Genomic DNA, 19,419 nt, shown 5'->3' with positions numbered 1-19,419 from the left:
CCTTAAACACTCGAGCTTTCATGAAAAACAACCTATGATAAATAATGTTTACCCATTAAGAACTAATCTTATATACAGTTTTTTAAGTAGACTGTATATGGCTATTGCAATAAAAAAAAATCTAAAAATACTCTGTTTGTACTTGATAAATATTTTTAGTTGAAAAAGTTAAAATTAACTTGTTTATGTTAGAATTAATTTATAAAAGATCCGTTTAATAACTTTTGAAAATTAATTTGAATTCATAAAAAAAATATTTTATTTTATTTCTTTGTTTAAAAAATAGTGGTAGAAAAGTTTGTCTTTATCATATTCTTAATGATTAAGTTTTTAAGAGAAATAAAACATCCGAAGTAAGTTTATTTTAGACAGAAGTACGTTGCAATCAACTTAGTGATATATTAATTTTATGAACCTTCTTGCTTGGTACGTGTCTTCTTGTTTGGTACTTTTCTTTTGTTAGTGATATAATAGACACCAACATGAAGAACAATGAAGAGTTAACATTCCTGCATACTTAAATCTCCATTCTTTTTATTCCAGCAATTTGTGTATAATGTTTAATTCTTTCTGCTCCTATAAAACTGGATAATTTCTTATCGATTTTGATAGGATTTCTAAACTCAAGTCAGCTCTCAATTAATATAAATAAATTATATAATAATACTTCAAAATACATTATCTTATAATGTTTACTTATTTATACCAATTAAGTTAAATTTTTACATTTACAAATAATATAATAAATATGAGTAACTCGTAATATCTTCTTAATCATAGTTTATTAATTGTTTATTTTGTGATATCGTTAATTAGGTAATTAAAGTATAATTTTAGTTTTTCTACACTCGTTGAAAGTGTTATCAACACGTCGAGAATAAGATATGATCACCTCATAATACATTTTCATTCTTAATAAAGATAATATAATGATTGTTGTTACTTGAGGTGTCATCCTATTTGAGATGTCAAGTAACATGGTGATGTCTAACATAATTTTTTGTTATAAATAAAATAATAATAATAATAATAATAATAATATAATGAATTATTGTTGAGAAGTGTGTTCTAGACAAGAGGGATGTCTTTCAACTAGAGCATTCAGTTGATGTTGGTTAAACTCTGAGATGGTCCACCTGCAGGAAGTACTCTGACATTCAAATCAATAAGAACATAAAATATAGTTAAAATATACTGTAAAATTTCGGTTGAAAGTATTTTCTCTGTGTTGTGTGTTTTGTGAGTTGTTATCTTTATATAGGGTAGTGTTTTTTCTCTTTCTCCGGTATCTCGTACTGTTTTAAGTTATATTATCAAATTAATTACAATCCCACATATTCAGTCAATCACCTTAATTAACACATTCCCCTCTTTATGAAGAGTAACTAAGATATTTTTCATCATTTTCAGGGATCGGCATCAGGTTTGCTTTCATCTTATTGTCAAACTCGACCCATGACACTATGACTTTGTTTGGATTTGAGTGAGGATTTGAGGGAGTAAATTTGAAGTGATTTAAGAGGAAAGTGTGAAGAAAGTAAGGTTCTTTGAATTAAGGTATATAAGATGGATTTGTGGGAACAGTTTATTGGAGTTTGTGAGTGATATGATAGATTTGAGAGATTTTTTAATTTTTTTAAAATGTTAAAAATATAAATTTACAAATTTATCCTTATCTTACTAATTAAAAAATAAAATAAAATATAATTTTGTATAGATTTCAGTTAATTTTTCTTTTTAAATAAAAAAAATTGTAAAAATCATACAAAATAGAAACACAATAAATTTTAATATATTAAAACAAATTAATCCATAATATATCTAAATATAACAAATACTATTATTTTATATTTATATTTTATTAAACTATAATATTATTATATAATTTTTTTTATTATAAATAATTGTAAACAACATTTGAGATTTTGTGTACTTAAAAAAATGTTAAGAAATATACTTTAACGTTCTTAAAACACCTCTAATATAAGTATTCAGATTAATAAAAGTGAATATAGGTAAGTTGACTTCTTTTTATCTCTGAAACATATGGTGACCATTCATGTGTGTTCGCAGTTAATTTTTAAGTAACAGGAATTCAGTGATAAAACTCCAAATTTAATTTGTTTATTTTGCAGTTCTGATATTAATTGCATCATTATTTTTTGTGAGATAAAATAAAACCTTCTCCTCAGTACTCTCATTTTACTCTATCTTCTCTATCCCGTCTCTAATTACACCACCATAGGGAGAAGGTAAGTTGAGTTAAGAAAATCTCTATTTGAAATAAGCTTATCCACAGAAATTAATTTATAAAATAAATTAGCAACAGATTATGTGTTGGAAATTTAGCTTGTTTATATCTCATTATTGGCGTTGAAATTCATTTTAAAATATTATGCACGTTTGAGAGGATTAACCTGGTTGTATGTAGTAATGAGTATTTTACTCTATCTAATTATATGTTTATTGTTATTTTTAAGAGAAGTAATAATTTTTTAAAAATAGTTTCTCTAGTTTTTATAAAAAAAAAAGGTCTAGGAACAATTTTATGACATTGATGAAGTGGGAAAAAAAAACTTCTTATTTCTTGCATGACCTATAGGATGGACTATTAATAGAACACCTTCCCAATAATTGTGTTGGTGTGCCTAATAATAAAGACTCTCACTCAAATTAATATGTTCATTAACATGAGTAAGTGGAAGATACATTATTATCGCATATTTTTCCTATTTTAACTAGAATTTGAAATCAAAATTATTCTTAGTAAGATAAATGTAACAAATTATATCTTAGCTAGAATATAATGAGTTTTCTACAAAATAAATATTAATTTCATAAATAGAGTCATATCTACCATCTTATATAAAGCTCAAAAAACATATTATTTGTATTTTTTTTATTTCTATCTTATTTTTCCTTATATTCATAAGTAGTAAAGTATAGAACTTCATGTGATTTGTTAATCTTACCAGAAGTCTTTTAATCTTCTTGATAGTCCTTCATAACATGTGATATAAGAATATTTTATATAACACACTATATAAGAAAATTTTATAAATTTTATTTGGAGATTTCAATATAATGTAGGCTATCTTACTACTACTACATATGCTAATTATCTAGTTATAATAAGAAGTATTGGGGATGTGACATCGATATTACCTAGAGATTATAACATTTCATAATATATAAGTAAATGTAAATTTCATTTTATAAATTAATTTTATGAGATTGAATTAAATTTAAAATTTACTTTTTAACACAATATCAAATTATTTAAATTTATTATAACAAAATTTTTGTTGAAAATATAGTAATCACCCTATTAGATCGTTATCAAAACATTTAAAAGATATATTTTTTTATGCATGAATTGATCTCCTCGATCTGAAGAGATGTCTTGAAGATTGCAAATGGACTTTGGTTAGAAACCTATGTGATGAAATATTCATGTGTGTTTTTATATGAGATGAATGGTTATAATAAACTGAAGTTGAATTGAACCCTAGTTGTAGTGTGTGAATGGGTAAGGAATTGAATGGTTGAATCGAATAGAAGGAAATGACGGCAACGGTGTCCATGGGAATGGGAGTGGGAAAAGTCTCTGCCTTCAACAATTACCCATTCCCACTACTTTCTTCTGCGCCCATTCTCAATCCCTTCCCTTCTTCTCGCACAACCTTTTCCGTTCTTCAAGCTGCAAATGCAAATGCGAATGCGAATGCGAATTCGAATGCAGATGCATATGCAAATTCCCCCTATCCCCATGCCCATCACTTCGATCCAGAGCTGCGATCGGTGCTTGAGCTTGCCACCGATTCCGAGTTGTTAGAGATTGAAGATATCCTTTTCGGCGCAAGGTCACAACTCACTACTTTCATGCACTTCAATTCAATTCAATTCAATTCAATTCAATTCATCTTTGAAGCTCTCTCACTCTCCCTTTCGAATCTCACAGCTACTTCAGTCCTTTGCTCAAATCCATCCCATTCTCAAACACAACCCACCTCCAGCGTTCCATGATTGGAGTCGACCTCAGCCTCCGCCTCCAATTTATAGAAGCTCTCGAGTCCCGTTTCTTCTTCCTTGCTGCCGATGCCCGCTCTACATTAAGGTTCTTTTTCTTCTTCTACTCTCTCACCCTCTCACCATCTATCTAACTAACTATTTCCTCTTTCAGGGGTTGGAGGCCATCTTATAGAAATGTTTTGCTTCACATAAGGACAAAATTTGATATTCCTTGCTCAACCCGATTGCCAACTCCCGACCTTGAACTAGAAATTTTCCTCCACCTTTTGCACTGCAACTCTACGTAAGCCAACTCACCTCCTTTCTTCCTTCTTTATCTCCCTTCACCTTTAAAGCTTTAATAGTCTTGTAGTGAAGAGCCAGGAACCTACCCTGCCTTGTTCGACCAAAGCACTGCATCTGAAGGTCAGGGCACTCTACAGCATGGCCTCAGTCCATGGAAACTGCACTCCAAAGTTGGTGCACAAGATATTCGATCAAGTCTTTTGAAGGTTGGTTTTCCTGTTTCTTAAATGATTCACTTCACATGCTACTTCTTTCAATTACGTCTTAAACTTTGACTGATTTGTCTTTTCCATTTTTGTTCCTCTTCTCTTAAAGGGGGGTGGTGTTTTCACACTGGCCAAGATATATCAATTGGTAAGAGGATGGCATCTGTGTTTTATTTATTCTCTCTTGAATGAGTTTCCAAAAGAAAGCATTTTGGGCCTCTTCCCCTAGTCATGACTGGATGCTGACTTGTAGTTAGCGAGGAAGTTATCTGGGAAAGTTCTTGTAGAAGCTGCCAACTACCAGGTTAAGAAAGAGTTGGTGAAGAAGGTATAACTGGTGAGATTTCTGGTGCGTTAGTATTTCCAAGCAATAACTTCAACATCCATTTTGCACTTTATGATTTACAGGGTGGGCAGTTAGCTATGATTAATCTAGAATCCAGAGCAGCCTTGCTTGCAGCAAAACAGGTGCCTGACAGGAGAGTTTGATATGTTTCTATTTTAATGCAATTTTTATTTTAATGATATAAATTTTCAAGTTTATTTCCATATTGGTAGATAGATTAATGAGTCTAAATTTGATTCCTCATCATCTGCATAACCTTATGCACTGTCAGTTAATGAAATGCCGTGTACCATTTGAGATACCAAATCACTTTGTTGTAACAGTTTGACTGACTTTCTGATATAGTGAACACTGATTCACTCTTAGTATTAGCGTTTGCACGTGGACCAAAATTAAATTTCATATGTATTTCAAGCAGTTTAGGTAGGCATTTATGAATCAACCTAAACCTAAAAAGTTTAATATCAAGATAATAATGATTTCTTGGTAGTTATATCAGCAGAATTAGTTATTTTCTTTGTTTCATGCGTCTATTGTTTTTCTTTTTCTTGCTAAAACAAACTATCGTTTCTGTTTATGTTGATTTTATGGCATGTTTCTCAACTGATGTTTGATTAATCCAGGGTTTTCTTGGTGCTGCATCAAGGTACCTGGGCTTTAGAAGCATGCTCACATTACTTGGACCTGTGTATGTCATATACACCTGTTCTTGTTTTAATGCTCACATTTCTTTGCTTATTTTTAATGTTTATATGAAATACTAAATAATATTTAAACAAGTACTCTGCTTATTGATATAAAAAACATGAGATTGTAATGAACCTTTCAGGCCTCCAGAAAGGGTTTTCCTTTTCATACAAGCTTTCTAATTCTATGTATAAGAACCCGTCCGTCCTTTTTCCCCCTATCTAAAGAACAATGCTAAGAAAGAATACACTCTTTAGTACTTACTATAGATTGATTTTCACGAGGGACCCAATAAATAGGGATTGGTGACCACATAGTTTAGTGGGTCCTACATAAATTTCACATAATAGTAAAGAGTGTTACGTATTGTGTTCCCAGCATTTCTCTTAATCTAACAATTCCCCTCTAATTAACCAACTGTCTGTCTGTTTGAACTGCCCCTATTTCCCTTCTAATTAACAAAGTTAACAGTACCCTCCTTAATACTTATTTTTGGATGATTTTCACGAGGGACCCAATAGATAGAGAATGGTGCCCACGTCATTTAGAGGATCCTACATGAATTTCACATAATATCAAAGAGTGTGCTACATATTTTCTTCGTAGCATTTCTCTTAATATGACAATTCCCATCTAATTAACTAACTAATTGTTCTCGCTGTCCTTAATTTCTATTCTAACTATATCACTTCCATGTTATTCAATCTTGTTCCTAGGGTTGAATTCTGAAAATGTATAAAATATACATTCTCCCTTATAGCTTTTTTCACTGCCTTCAGCTCGGAGTTGTGACAAAAACATGACAGCAAAAGCAATCGGCTGCTTCATAATTTTTCAAATGGCAATTTGTTTGTCCATGACTTCAGCTTGGCCTATTGGTTTAAATGACCTTGGTTGGCAGATTTGCAATGCCTTGTGTAAACCCAAATACTGGGACAATGATGGGCATGATCCATTTATAAGAACATTACTCAATGTTTGGATTTCCATTATTACCTTGTTCCATGATCCTCTTGGTTAGGGCTGTTGTCTTGTTTCAAAGCGCAGGAGGGAGTAATTTAGACCAACAAATATCGCAGCATGCAAAGTTGCTATTTGTTTCATTGAATTCTATGGAGTGTCTCGAATCTGATAGTGGTAGGCTGACTGGACATCCATCTAGTCTCTTTAGTTGGTATAAAGACATGAGTTGGAGGGGTACTTCCTCCGATGCCTGCTGCCTGACATTGTATATATATTTACCCATCTTGGCCCTTAAGTTGGCGCCAAGACATTACCTTTATAACAGTGATTTCTATTTCATTTATCTGACTCTTTTGGCAGTTCTTCCGCTGTCATCTTAACCAAATGTTAGTTCTGGAAACTGTAAGCCATTCCTCCATCTTCATCTTTGACTTTTTCCTCTAGTTCCTCCCCCACTGGGTCATCTCTGTTTCTATATCTATATCTTGTTTGTATTTTGCTTGGTTTTTCCATGACCTATTTGTTTTATATTTTGGTTGTTGTTCTTCTATCAACCAATCCAATGGACAACTTCCACTAAACTAGGCAATTTATGATCCCCAATCTCTGGCTCAAGCAATTTTTACAAGCCAATAAAATAGAAACAAGAAATTGATAGAAAAACAGGAAACAATTTTATTGAATGAATTAGCATGGGAAAAAGAGTTATCCTGTTAGGGGTTTCCCTTTCTTATGAAGTCATTAGACAACATTTTTATGAAGTCATTAATAAACACTGTTAGCTATATCTTCTACTACCTCTTTGCTTTCTGATTTTGGTACGCTCTGAGGCACAATTAGCGAGTATTTATGGACATTTTATTTGGCTTGTGGAACAGGCTTTGGGGAACATTTTTGGCTGATGTTGTCATTCAAATGCTCGGAACAGATTATGCTAGAATCTTGCGAACAATTTATGCTTTTGCTCAGGCAAGATATATGTTCTATTCTTCTTCCATTTTAAGCTTGGCACGATTAACTTTATGCTGTGCCTATTTGGTTATTTTATTTAAGAGCACTTGTGATCTTCGATTTGCGTTTTTTTAAAATTACCGCTAAAAAATTATATTATTTCTGGTTTTCGGGTCAAAGGACGGCATTGGCAATCTGGCATAACTATCCGTTCCATTTGTAGAGTCGATGCCTGTCATCCGTGGATGCTCTGTTGTGTTTTAGTTTTAATTGAAGAAAATGTTCACCTTTTGAGTTTTATATTTTTCTGTAGAAATATATGGGCAATAGTGAGTTTATGTGAAAGAATTATTATTGCTACACTAACTGGTTTTCTTATTTCCTATTTCCACTCTGCTTTTGCTTCAGATACGAGTCATCCGCACATATCGGTTGCCTTCTGACGTTACTGATGAATAATAGCTGAGGATTTCCTTTCACGGGTTTATTTTAGTACTCTGTTGATTTTGGATCTCGTTGAAGCGTTTGGAGGAACGTCATGTTTAGAGCAACACAGCATCCACTTTTCAAAAGTTGTAAATAACTGGTATTAGTATTTGTGCATAAATAGTTGAGAGGGACTAATCGATTTTGTTCTGCTTGCTGCTACTTTCCTTTTCTGCTTGAATAAAAACTTCAGTTTATGAAAGCATAAAGTATAAAAAAAATGGGAGTCCCGTAGTGAACATCTTGCTCATATTAAATGAAAGTGTTCGTATTTATAGTATGCATTTCACCTGTGATGATTAATTTCCTTTTTTACTCTTATAGTTTGAACTAAAATTAAATGAATTGTCTATGAAAATGTGTTATCAAAGTTTACTTTCACAATATTCCAAATGCTGATGCTAACGAGCAATGGTTATCTATATTGGTGATTAAATTATGTAAAATCCAGAAATATGATTTGCAGAACAAAGTTTCGCAACCAAATCCAAAATTTTAGTCTCCCTCTCTTCTTCTTCTTCTTCTTCCTCTCAAAGAGCAGTGGGAAAGTGCAGCAAGAAAAAATATTTTAGTTTTTTGTTATTAGTAAGAAAGAGAATGCAAGTAGTGATGAAAAAGCTAATGTTGGATGGGTGATAAGGTGATAGCGACTCTGGTGAGCTAAATTCTATTCTGCACCCACAAAAACAATCCATATTCTATCTCTTCATTACCTTCTCTCCAAAACGGAAAATAAATTAATATCTTCCACCATCTTCTAAGTTATAATAATACTACTTTCAAGTTTTTCTTACTAAATTTTAATATACTTTAAACTTGTTACAAAAATAAAAGTATTCAAATCCACGAACGCTGGAATTTTAATGAGGTGTTAGTCTGAAACTCGGAAACTAAAATGTAAAAGTCTAATAATTTATTAATAATTTTGAAGTGATAACAGTTTTGTGAGAATCTGTGATCTTAACGTTGTTGGTTCCCTTGTTGCGTTTGATGAGAAGATGTGGGAAGAATGAGTGTGGATTTGTAGATTCATATCTTTTTATAAGGCAAGACAAATGAACGAAACAAATTAAATTAGAACAAAAGGAAGAAGACCTTCAATGCATTATTTATTAACTTTATCAAATAATATATTACATATAATGTAACCCATATCACCACCAATCTTCACATGCTTCTCTTCAAAATCAAATGACCTTCATTATATTATATTATACATGCCAACCAAAACTACATTCTATACTTTTTTATATTCTGTTTTTTTTTTGTACAATAGAAATGAACAAACGACTCTCCCTAGTCTTGGATCTTAAAAAATATTTATAAAACAAATTATATTATCTCATCCTCAGTATTTATTGCATAAAAATAAAAAAAGGAAACGATGTTGGTGGACGATCTCTTTTAACTTTGTTTAAATCATCGATAAAGCCTTTAAATTATGTTTCTGAAAATTGAAGTTCTTAGTCATAATCCCACCTTACTTAAGGAATTCCCTTTTTACTAAACTTAAAATCCCCAAAGTGAGGGCTAAACATTCATAACTTAAGCAAAGAGGAATTCAATTATTGTCTAAGTTAACCGACTAAATACCATATTTTATATTCAAAATTTAATAAATTAAAATATTTCAGGGTTACCTCCACAATTAACATTGCATCCATAAAATAATTTATCCAAAATTCGGAAGATATATATAGGCAAACTTTCTAAAAATTAGTAGGTGAGCAGTGTGTTGATGAACAACAAATATTGGCTTTGGAAGCCAAAACAAAGGTACTAGAAAACCAAAAAACCACCTTGAAGATAATTGAAGAATCAGTGAAAATATATGAAAATTGAAAGGGTAGCATTCACACGACTAAGACTCTAACTCGGTACTCGATCCAGATCCGTTTTGAACCGGCCAACATGATGACAACGAAAGTGATTAATAACCCAACGTTTGTTAATCACCTTTTACTAGGCCCATTAACCGCAACGAGCCCACAATAATGATATAAATTAGCATAGATTTCAAAGGATCAAATATGCAATCATCTAATCCTAAATACTGAGTGCCGAGAGTCGAAGTCTAACTTGAGCGTCGGAATACCTTTTGCAGGTATCATCCGAGTCCGAAACTAACAAGAAAGAAGAGCAGAAGAGCGAAAGTAACAAAAGTTTGTCCGATAGGAGAGAGTGAGGTATAGATCGACCAACCGAGAAATAACCGAATCGTTCTCTTGATTCTAATCCTATTATAAAGAAAAATGTATATTATAAATATTCTTATTTATAAAAAGAAATAAGTGCTCATTCATTACATAAAAAAAAAGACAAAACAAATATAACTTAGACTGCATAAGCTCCTAGTCATCCATAATTTGCGCATTAAAAACAATCTTTAGTGACCGAGAACAATGCCCTAATTTTCTCAAAGGTGCTACTGAAACCTTGTCTAAATCTGAACCATGTATGTCTTTAACTTATTGTTGAGGAAAAACATAAGAAACTTCTGTAGAAATATTTTCTGGTCATTGATAGTTGTATTGTATGATAAGAAGTAAGATTGAAGAATTCCATAATGGGAGAGAGAGTGTATTTTGGTTATGTCTGCATGCTACAAGTACAATACAGACCTACAAATACAAACAAATACATAAAGGACAAATAGGCATCGCCCAATAGTGAATGGGACCTTCATCAAATTATTAAACACACTCACAGGTACCATTATTCATGCCTTCCTCCATTTCTCTATTCTATCAATAACTTCCTTCTTTATTTCTTTCATATTTTAATTATTCTCTTTTTTTTTTTATTCCTCCCCTTTCTTCCATATATCTTCTTGGATTCTATGGTGTTAGACTTTTTAATTGTGATTCTCATCACTAAAAAAAGTGATTTAATTTCAGTTTTTTAGTGTCTCTTTTGATACATTTTAACAATCATTAACATTAGTTTGTTTTGAATGATTTACTATAGGCGAAAACGGATATGCGCTGATTGTTTATGTTTGTATCCACTCATTTGTGTGGATTTGAGAATGCATAAATGTATTGAAAGTGTTTTATTATCTATTCTCGCTGCTGAAGATTTGTAGAGAAAGTCACTTGAGTTTGTATTATTTATTTTGTTATCCTCAATTATTTTGTTGAAGTATTGTGACCTTTTACCATGAACTTCACACACAATAGTAAAGATTCATGAGGAAAGGTGTTCTATGCATGGTGGTTTTGAGAATTTTGTGTGTATAGATGCATACAAGTTTACACAAAAAAGAATCGATTTATGCATGTCATTTCAGAAGAAAACAACATTGATTATGAGTTTTTTTAAGTGTTAATCGATGTTAACTTTGTTTTTTTTTATAATAATCGATGTTGTAGTACATGCTATGCATCGATTTTATGTTTTTTTTCTTGTTCTTATTTGGCCGTGTTTATTACTTTGTGCTTTTTAATTTTGGTGTTCAATACAATTTTATTATGGTGAGAGAATGACATATATTTTAAAAAATATTAATTTTATTTTTTGTACTATTTATTTTCTATTTTTATCATGATTTCAAATTTATTATTATTTACACGATTCTATCAAATTTATATATATATATATATATATTTCTTATATTCTTTTACCGTTTCAATTTCTTATATTATTTTTAACATTGTAAATTGTGATATAGATATTTTATATTAGTTTATTTTATCATTTGTGAAGAGTGATGTAGACGAACTATATTTTATTTTATTAAAGAAAAAAACTGATATTTTTTATACGACGAATATTATACATTAAGCCATAAAAATTATAATGTAATTAATAAAAAATTACGTGAATTTTTTAACTTAACTAAGATTTTAAAATTAGTTCATGACCATAATTTTTAATCACACGCTCAATTATTTAGTGTTTGTGAGTAACTCTAATTATTGCTGCATTAATTATACTTTTTTCAATATTTATTTAAGAATTGTAAAAAATCCTGACCATATATATTATTTAAAACTTTAAAATGAACTATTAAGTATAACTTTTTTAACGTATTTTTTTTTATAAAGTTTTCGTGTTAGGCATCACTATGCAACTTGACATCTCAGACACCCAAGTAACAACAATCATCTGCCATCACATGAAAAAATATTATTAACGTATTTTATTACAAGTATAATTATTTTTAAAACGAATACCTATACACTTATAATAATGTGAAGAATGTTTACATAATTACCCAATTATAAACAAATAATAAAAGTGTTTTGTTTTTTTACCCAATTAATTTTTTTTAAAGATCTATTAATTTGATGAATAAAAGTAAACTATATTTTTTGTAAAAATTAATTTTGCACACTTTTTCATTTTTTAATAACAAGTAATTAGAAATCATGATAAATTACATAAATGCAAAGAGAGGATTAAAAATAACAATAATATAAAAAATATAATTAATACTCTTTAAAATTCTCTTACCTAATAAATATTTGAAAGTTGAAAAAGACTTTTAATAATTGTTAAGATGTAACTAAAAGGTATACATTAAAAAAATCGTTTAAATCTGTATATAAACATTACATTAGATAATAGTTTCACTTAATACCAATTAATTAATTAAAATTATATATAAATATTAGATTACATGACACTACAAAATCATGAAATAGAAACCAATTTTTAGAGACCAAAATAATTAGTTACAATAGGATCTAAAATAGAGACTATTCTATAAACTAAAAAAAAATTGGTTTCTAAATTAGTTTCTATTATTATTGTTAAATAGTTTCTAAATTGGTATCTAATTAGCAAGTAAGGTTTTAACTACCAATTATTTAGTTTCTAAATTTGGTAGCAAAAACCTTGGTTGTTAATTAGAAACCAAATTTCTTTTTAGTTTCTAAAATAGTCTCTAATTTAGTTACTATTGCAACTAATTATTTTGGTTTCTACAAATTGGTTTCTATTTCATGATTTTCTTGTAGTGCTTAATTAATATTAATTAATTTTGTGATACAATAATTATAAGAGTTTAATGATCATGCATTAATAAATGCAATAAAATTAAATTAAAAATGAATGGTTTTAGATATATTTCAACTCTTATATTTACAAAATGAAAATAAAAATTCTCCACCCCAACTCTAAAGGAGATAAAAGACACGTTTCTAAAAAAAACTCAAGAAATTGGGCAACTTACCTCACTGAAAACTTCTGTGTAGAAATCAATCTATAAACCAAACTACAAAGAGAAATTCTGAAACACTTGATAGTGATAATAGAAAAAAAAAAAAACAACTCCAAAGTGGTGAGGCCAATTAATTAGTATGATTTAATATAGTTGATTGTTAAATTCAACAATCATTTACACATGCTGATTTATAGGTTTTTCAGTTTTTATTAAGAGCTTAGAAGATTAGATCCTCATACAGATAGATCTTTTGTATAAGGATTGAAGTATTCCTGAAATATCTCTTGTTTATTCATTCGTTTTTTGTCAAAAAAATTCATTTATGCAAAAACATTTTTTTTAAAAAGTCTCACTTAGGGATGATCCAACTCTCATATAGTGCAAGAGAAGTAAAGAGTATCTTTCCACATAAATAAAACTAACCAAAATGAAACCTCCTACGACCTATTCCGATACTACTAATTAAAGTAAAATAAAAAGATCAATGACCAATCATAGTAACATCAAATTGAATACATACATATTAGTGATTCTAGCAGGCGTCAGAGAACGAAAAATTCATTAGGAATTTCACTCATCACTCGGAAGACAAGAAACTCATTCATTCCAAGATCAAACCAGTCCAAGATAACATGGGTGACGGAAAAAACTTCAATATCAACCACTTCACCCTCATTTATGGGAAAACATGTTTTAATATTTGGTTTGGAAGGGTGTCTTGTTGAAGTCGAGGTAAAATGATGATTAATGCAGCACAGTATCTGTGTTGGGGCCTATGAACAGTATTGTAAAAATTACGAAGCTGACCTAGAAAACACAGTGTTGGGAGTTTTTACTTGGAAGTGTTAACTAAGTAAGATGGTTGGAGAGAAAAAATGGACTGGAATGCCCTTGAGGGTGACTTCACATCCTGATAATCGCTTTTAGAAAAGCTGGCTGAAGTGAAATTAATTAGAAATGGTGTGTGTGGGTAGAATGGTCTATAACCTCTCTCTTCTCTCTTAGGAACTAGTTGTAATGTAAGATAAGAAAAGACTAAGTAGTGCGTGAGAATGAGATGGATGTTGAGATGAGTGTGACAAAAATAGGAAGCTTACGTGTGTATTTGGGGGCTTCACCTCTATTTATGCATGCAAAGCAACCAAAATTTTACTGTGTGATGAAATTGGTGAGAGGGGTTTTGTTTGTTTGTGGGGATGTTTTTCTTCTGGAGCCCATTGTGGGATCAGGTTTCTGTTGTTGAAGATGAGGAAGGGAGAAACCCAGAGATAGAGAGAGAAAGGTGTTGGAAAAAGCTGAAAGGTTTAAAAGCAAGTTAAAAGAAAGGTGAGTGTGGTAACCGAAAGAGGAAAAAATAAATAAGCTTTTTCCTTCCTCTTTTATCTTAGGTACCTGTATCTATCTCTCTATCTATCTATTCTTCATCATCATCATCATCTCCTTAACCCTTAACCCTTCTTCTTCTCTTAATTCTATCTTCCTATTATCATACAAATGGCCTCCCTAGTAAGGATTGACTCCTTAGTCAACAACTTCTCTCCCTCCTCCCAGAATGCTCCTCCTACTCCAACAAATAAGAGGAAGAGAAGGCCTGCAGGAACACCAGGTACAAAACAATTCATCTATTCTTATTCACTCACATCACATATATCTATTGCTCTTCAAAACTCCTTATTAATTCATTCATTCAAACAGATCCAGATGCAGAAGTCGTCTCCCTCTCACCCAAGACCTTGCTTGAATCAGATCGTTATGTCTGTGAGATCTGCAACCAGGGATTCCAGAGGGACCAGAACCTTCAGATGCACCGCCGCCGCCACAAGGTGCCCTGGAAGCTCCTGAAGAGGGAGACTCCGCTGGTGAAGAAGCGAGTCTTCGTTTGCCCGGAGCCCACTTGCTTGCACCATGACCCGTGCCATGCTCTGGGTGATCTCGTTGGCATAAAGAAGCATTTCAGAAGAAAACACAGCAGTCACAAGCAATGGGTCTGCGAGAGATGCTCCAAAGGCTACGCAGTGCAGTCTGACTACAAAGCACATCTCAAAACATGTGGCACCCGCGGCCACTCTTGCGATTGTGGCCGCGTTTTCTCAAGGTATCTATCTATCTATCTATGCATAATATCTATATTCAACACCACCTTTTTCTTTCCCTCTTCATCCAAATCTTCTCTATTCCATCTCTCATATTTTATTTTATTCGCCTTTTGACTTTATAACCCATCCATGGGGGAACCAAACGGAGAATCATAAATAAATATATAAATTCAAGTTTATTAGTATTTGACTGATGGAACCTTAAACATGTCTTCAACCTAGCTGTTTATTGACAGCTCGGAACACACGGTTCCCGAAGCTCACAGATATATATATTTTCTCATCAACACCTTCCGCCATTCCTTTTACACCTTCTCTCATTCAACCTTTGCGACATTGTACTGTGTTTCTTCAAGAACCTTTGTATTGTATACCAGCTGGGAAGAAGCTACCTCAAAATGACATCAGTTTGTTGTCCTTTTTTTAGTGGAACTGAAACCTCTCCCCCACCTCTTCACTTCTTTTCCAAGCACCTTTATATGAACCACTTTTTTTTTTCCTTATTTTTTATGGAAGGATCTGATGAGCTTTTCAAAAGGTACGGAATGATTCTTTGTGACCTCTCGATATTGTTTGTAGGGTGGAGAGCTTTATCGAACACCAAGACGCGTGCAACGTGGGGTGCTTGGGGCCAGAAACACAGCCTGCTGTGTGCTTGTCTCAAACAGCTTCAAGCCCTTCCAGCGAAAACAATTTCACCACAGGTGTAATAATTCCAAACCCCATCGTAACAGTGGTGGAACCTGCCTTATTCACCAACAACGACAACAAAGTGAACAAACTCCAACCCAACCTTGAGCTTCAGCTCTCTTCAGCCACTCCTACTGCAGAGTTGCAGCTATCCATAGGGTCATTGGAAATAAGCAACACGAGGGAGAAGTCGTTGGGAGAAAGGGTTAAAGATGAGGCACGGGAGCAGCTGAGAATAGCGGTGGCGGAAAAAGCGTATGCGGAGGAGGCGAGGAAGCAAGCGACGAGGCAGATGGAGCTGGCGGAACTGGAGTTCACTAATGCCAAAAGGATAAGACAACAAGCGCTAGAGGAACTGGACAAAGCCTGTGCCTTGAAGGACCATGCAATCAAACAGATCAATTCCACCATGCTTCAAATCACTTGCCTTGCTTGCAAGCACCATTTCCAATCGCCAACCATAACGTGTGCTGCTCCTCCCGACCAGACCTCTTTCGTCTTCAGCTACATAACAACAGACGGTGGCCGACTTGGAAAACATCGTGTCAAACCCATTAACTCATAGTCTCTCTCTCTCTCTCTTTTCCTCTACATTCTTCATACCCCATCTTATTTCTTCTTTTGCCTTTTCTTATTGTCATTATTACTTTGTTTTTCCTACCCTAATTAATATCCTTTGTGATGAGGTTATGTACGTGGGATTTGGTGGTGGAAAAACGTATGTTCTTAGTAATGTAAATTATTCGCATTTTGTGCCATTTTATTTGTGCAGTAATTAAGAGTGCAGACGTAACATGTATATGTATATGATGAGTAGGTTTTTGGTGGATGCAAGTGTGTATGGTTAAGTGTTGGGTTGTTTAATTAATTAGCAGCTTCCAGGTATAATATTGGAGTGGTATAATAGGGTGGAGGGTGTGATGATGTGGCGGTATGTGTACAGTGGTACTTGTATATATATATATATATATATATATTGATTTCATTCTCGTTAGGTTTTTCTCTGGTGCATTGCAATGAATGAGAGTCAGAGAAGCACTGAATTCCTCACCCTTTAGTTTTGGTTGTTTTGGATTATGTGTTTGGACTATGTGTAGATCTTTGTTGGTCGTGTAGGGCAGAAAACGGAGTCCTTAACAAGCATTAAAGGATTGTACTGAAGAAAATAAAGTTAGAAAAAGGAAATTCAAAAAGGAAATGAATACACAGTGGTGAGTGAGAAGTGAGAGAGAGAGAGAAAAGGGAATCCAGATAGAAGAGTCCTTCCTCTTGGACTGCTATTCTGGCGACTTATAAATGTGAATAAAAAGCAGCATGTTTTTCAGTGCCACTGGGTGAGGGGTTAATGACAGTGGCAGACTCAGTCGTCCCTGTCAAGCCTCTCAAAGCATTCAGACACAAACAAACTCTATTCATGATGACCACCTTAACGTCTCTTGCATCTGAATCAGGGCCATGACAGAAGTGGGGCGCAGAGAGAAGCAGCATCTTTCCAAATATGCAGAGACCATTCTAAGCTTTTGGGGTTACAAACGAATTACTTGTGATGTAAAAATCTATTTTTATTATTATTATCATTGTGTTCTTCTTTCCTCTGTGGTCCTCTTATCATCTTTCATTGCGAGAACCAATACAAAAAGCCGTAGAAAGGCCAAAGATATCAGCAGCTTAAAGTGCCGTATTTCTTTAGTTTCCTCAGCTGCTAGCTTTTTATCTTGGACCATGTGCTTCTTCTCTCTCGTCTATGCATCGTTGTAATTGCTTCCCTCAGTTTTAGTCTCCTCTCCACTTTTACCTCACTCACAAAATTGCACTGCAATTTCTCTATATAATTATTATCAACTGCTGAGGTTGCACTGTCAATTGACCCGGGGTCCTTTCCCATTCCCATTCTATAACTATAACCAGCTGCTTTCTTTCTTCACATTAACTCACTGCTTCTTCACTTCACTCCATCATCTACACATTAACAACAATCAAATATGACTTTCTACTGTAATCGCAAAACAATTATTGGGACCAAAGCTTTCTTTCACTGTGTCGAAAATGAAGTGTTTTAGGTTTTGTGTTCAATGTCAGCATCATTTTCTATTACTAGAGGAATTCTGCATACTTAGGTAGTAGTAACAATGATAATAACTACCATCGTTTAAATTTGTAAGTCGGATTAGATTTTTTTTTGGTTGAAAATGGGGTCTATATTTATATATATAGACACACATACAATGATGAAACACTTCCATAAATAGAGGAAGGTACAATCGGCCAAAACACCAATCTTAATTATAAATGTACCCCAATTGTTATTTGAATTATGTACCTGTATATGACAGTTCTTTTTTCTTTATAAATAACTTTATGCATAATCATAGCCTATCATTCGGTTATGTTAACATAGATATATAGTATACTATAGGTTTTGATATATCTGAAATGCAGTCACACATCTATATATGATATATTGCCAAAACTAGTAACATAGAAAATATTCAACACCTCGTCCTTCTAAATACAATCCAATCTAATACAATTTTTCTTGTGCGTAATCCGATGCTACGTACCTTTTTCATTAAAAAGTTATCTGGCGATAGAGTTCACGTTTTTGTTTTCCAAACTGCACACCGCAACTCAGAAAGATAAACGGCGCAACTGCATCATGTTTCTTTCCTTTGTTACATACTAGTTTAAATTAGGGTTTAGAAAATATTAATAGATGTGTAATTCAACTAGGGATGAAGCAGTTATAGTAGGGTTTATTACACCCTACTAATCCTTTAGATAGCATTATTATCAAAAGAAAATGTGCAAAACATAAAGATACAAAACAAAATAAAGAAATTCACTTAAATGTCTTGATACTTTGTATTTGGTATTATTGAGCTTATAAGAAAAAACTTTAGTGAAGAAGAAGATGAATAATGGGCAATTAATAGGGATAATGGAAGGGAAAAGAAGGAAGATAGATGAAAAAAGAAGAAGAAGAAAAAGACCTTTCCATAGATAAAGGTTTGGTGCTCCGATACTGTCCTGGCATCACATTGACATGGGCCGTGAAACAAGGATATCCGATCAAGTGTGGAGTTCATCAGCCCTTCACATACACAGTCCTGATGCTGATGCTGATGCTGATGCAGATGCTGATGCTGATGCAGATGCTGAATGTGAATCCATAGCTGAAAGAGGGAAAGTGAAATGGATAAAGAAGACTTAAATGTGAAGTTATGAAGTTTTAATTATTTACTAGTATGTTCTTGGTACAAATAATTAGAGCAGTTATGAATGGGATCAATTGCCTATAGTATTAGTATGTCTTAAATTTAATAACTATAAATTTTCATCTCCACCAGATTTTTAATCTCCATTCTTTCCTATTATATATTTGTTGGCTATTAATCTCATCTCTCTCCCAAAGCTTTCTATCTGTTATATTTATCACATCTGCTTCTGCTGCTTCTTCTGATATCAAAACATCACTTCTCTTAAATGCCAATTTGTTTCCATCTTTAAATT

The 19,419-nt window shown here is 32.6% G+C and overlaps 2 protein-coding genes across 2 annotated transcripts; both read left to right on the top strand.

The window, feature by feature from the left end:
• Positions 1–3,363: 3,363 nt before the first annotated feature.
• Positions 3,364–8,240, top strand: LOC137813070 (uncharacterized). Its single transcript, XM_068615367.1, has 10 exons — positions 3,364–3,863; positions 3,962–4,117; positions 4,184–4,315; positions 4,385–4,523; positions 4,633–4,671; positions 4,777–4,851; positions 4,932–4,991; positions 5,493–5,557; positions 7,398–7,488; positions 7,879–8,240. Exons 1-10 carry the CDS (start codon positions 3,565–3,567, stop codon positions 7,927–7,929), a joined length of 1,107 nt encoding a protein of 368 aa, XP_068471468.1. The 5' UTR covers positions 3,364–3,564; the 3' UTR covers positions 7,930–8,240.
• A 5,904-nt stretch (positions 8,241–14,144) lies between these two features.
• LOC137813069 (zinc finger protein SHOOT GRAVITROPISM 5-like) lies at positions 14,145–16,667 on the top strand. Its single transcript, XM_068615366.1, has 3 exons — positions 14,145–14,729; positions 14,819–15,218; positions 15,799–16,667. The coding sequence occupies exons 1-3, from the start codon at positions 14,618–14,620 to the stop codon at positions 16,472–16,474; spliced, it is 1,188 nt and encodes a 395-aa protein (XP_068471467.1). The 5' UTR covers positions 14,145–14,617; the 3' UTR covers positions 16,475–16,667.
• The last annotated feature ends 2,752 nt before the right edge of the window (positions 16,668–19,419 follow it).

Source organism: Phaseolus vulgaris, chromosome 2, assembly GCF_000499845.2.
Source record: "Phaseolus vulgaris cultivar G19833 chromosome 2, P. vulgaris v2.0, whole genome shotgun sequence".
NCBI lineage: Eukaryota > Viridiplantae > Streptophyta > Magnoliopsida > Fabales > Fabaceae > Phaseolus > Phaseolus vulgaris.
Note: the sequence above shows the minus strand (reverse complement) of the source record. Positions and strands in the feature narration are given on the sequence as shown.

Excerpts from the sequence above, each read along its gene's own strand:
- LOC137813070 (XM_068615367.1), top strand. The coding sequence starts at position 3,565 with ATGACGGCAACGGTGTCCATGGGAATGGGAGTGGGAAAAGTCTCTGCC. Across the intron at positions 4,316-4,384 it reads CTTTTGCACTGCAACTCTAC|TGAAGAGCCAGGAACCTACC; the intron begins GTAAGCCAACTC and ends ATAGTCTTGTAG. Across the intron at positions 7,489-7,878 it reads CAATTTATGCTTTTGCTCAG|ATACGAGTCATCCGCACATA; the intron begins GCAAGATATATG and ends CTTTTGCTTCAG.
- LOC137813069 (XM_068615366.1), top strand. The coding sequence starts at position 14,618 with ATGGCCTCCCTAGTAAGGATTGACTCCTTAGTCAACAACTTCTCTCCC. Across the intron at positions 14,730-14,818 it reads AAGGCCTGCAGGAACACCAG|ATCCAGATGCAGAAGTCGTC; the intron begins GTACAAAACAAT and ends TCATTCAAACAG. Across the intron at positions 15,219-15,798 it reads TGTGGCCGCGTTTTCTCAAG|GGTGGAGAGCTTTATCGAAC; the intron begins GTATCTATCTAT and ends TATTGTTTGTAG.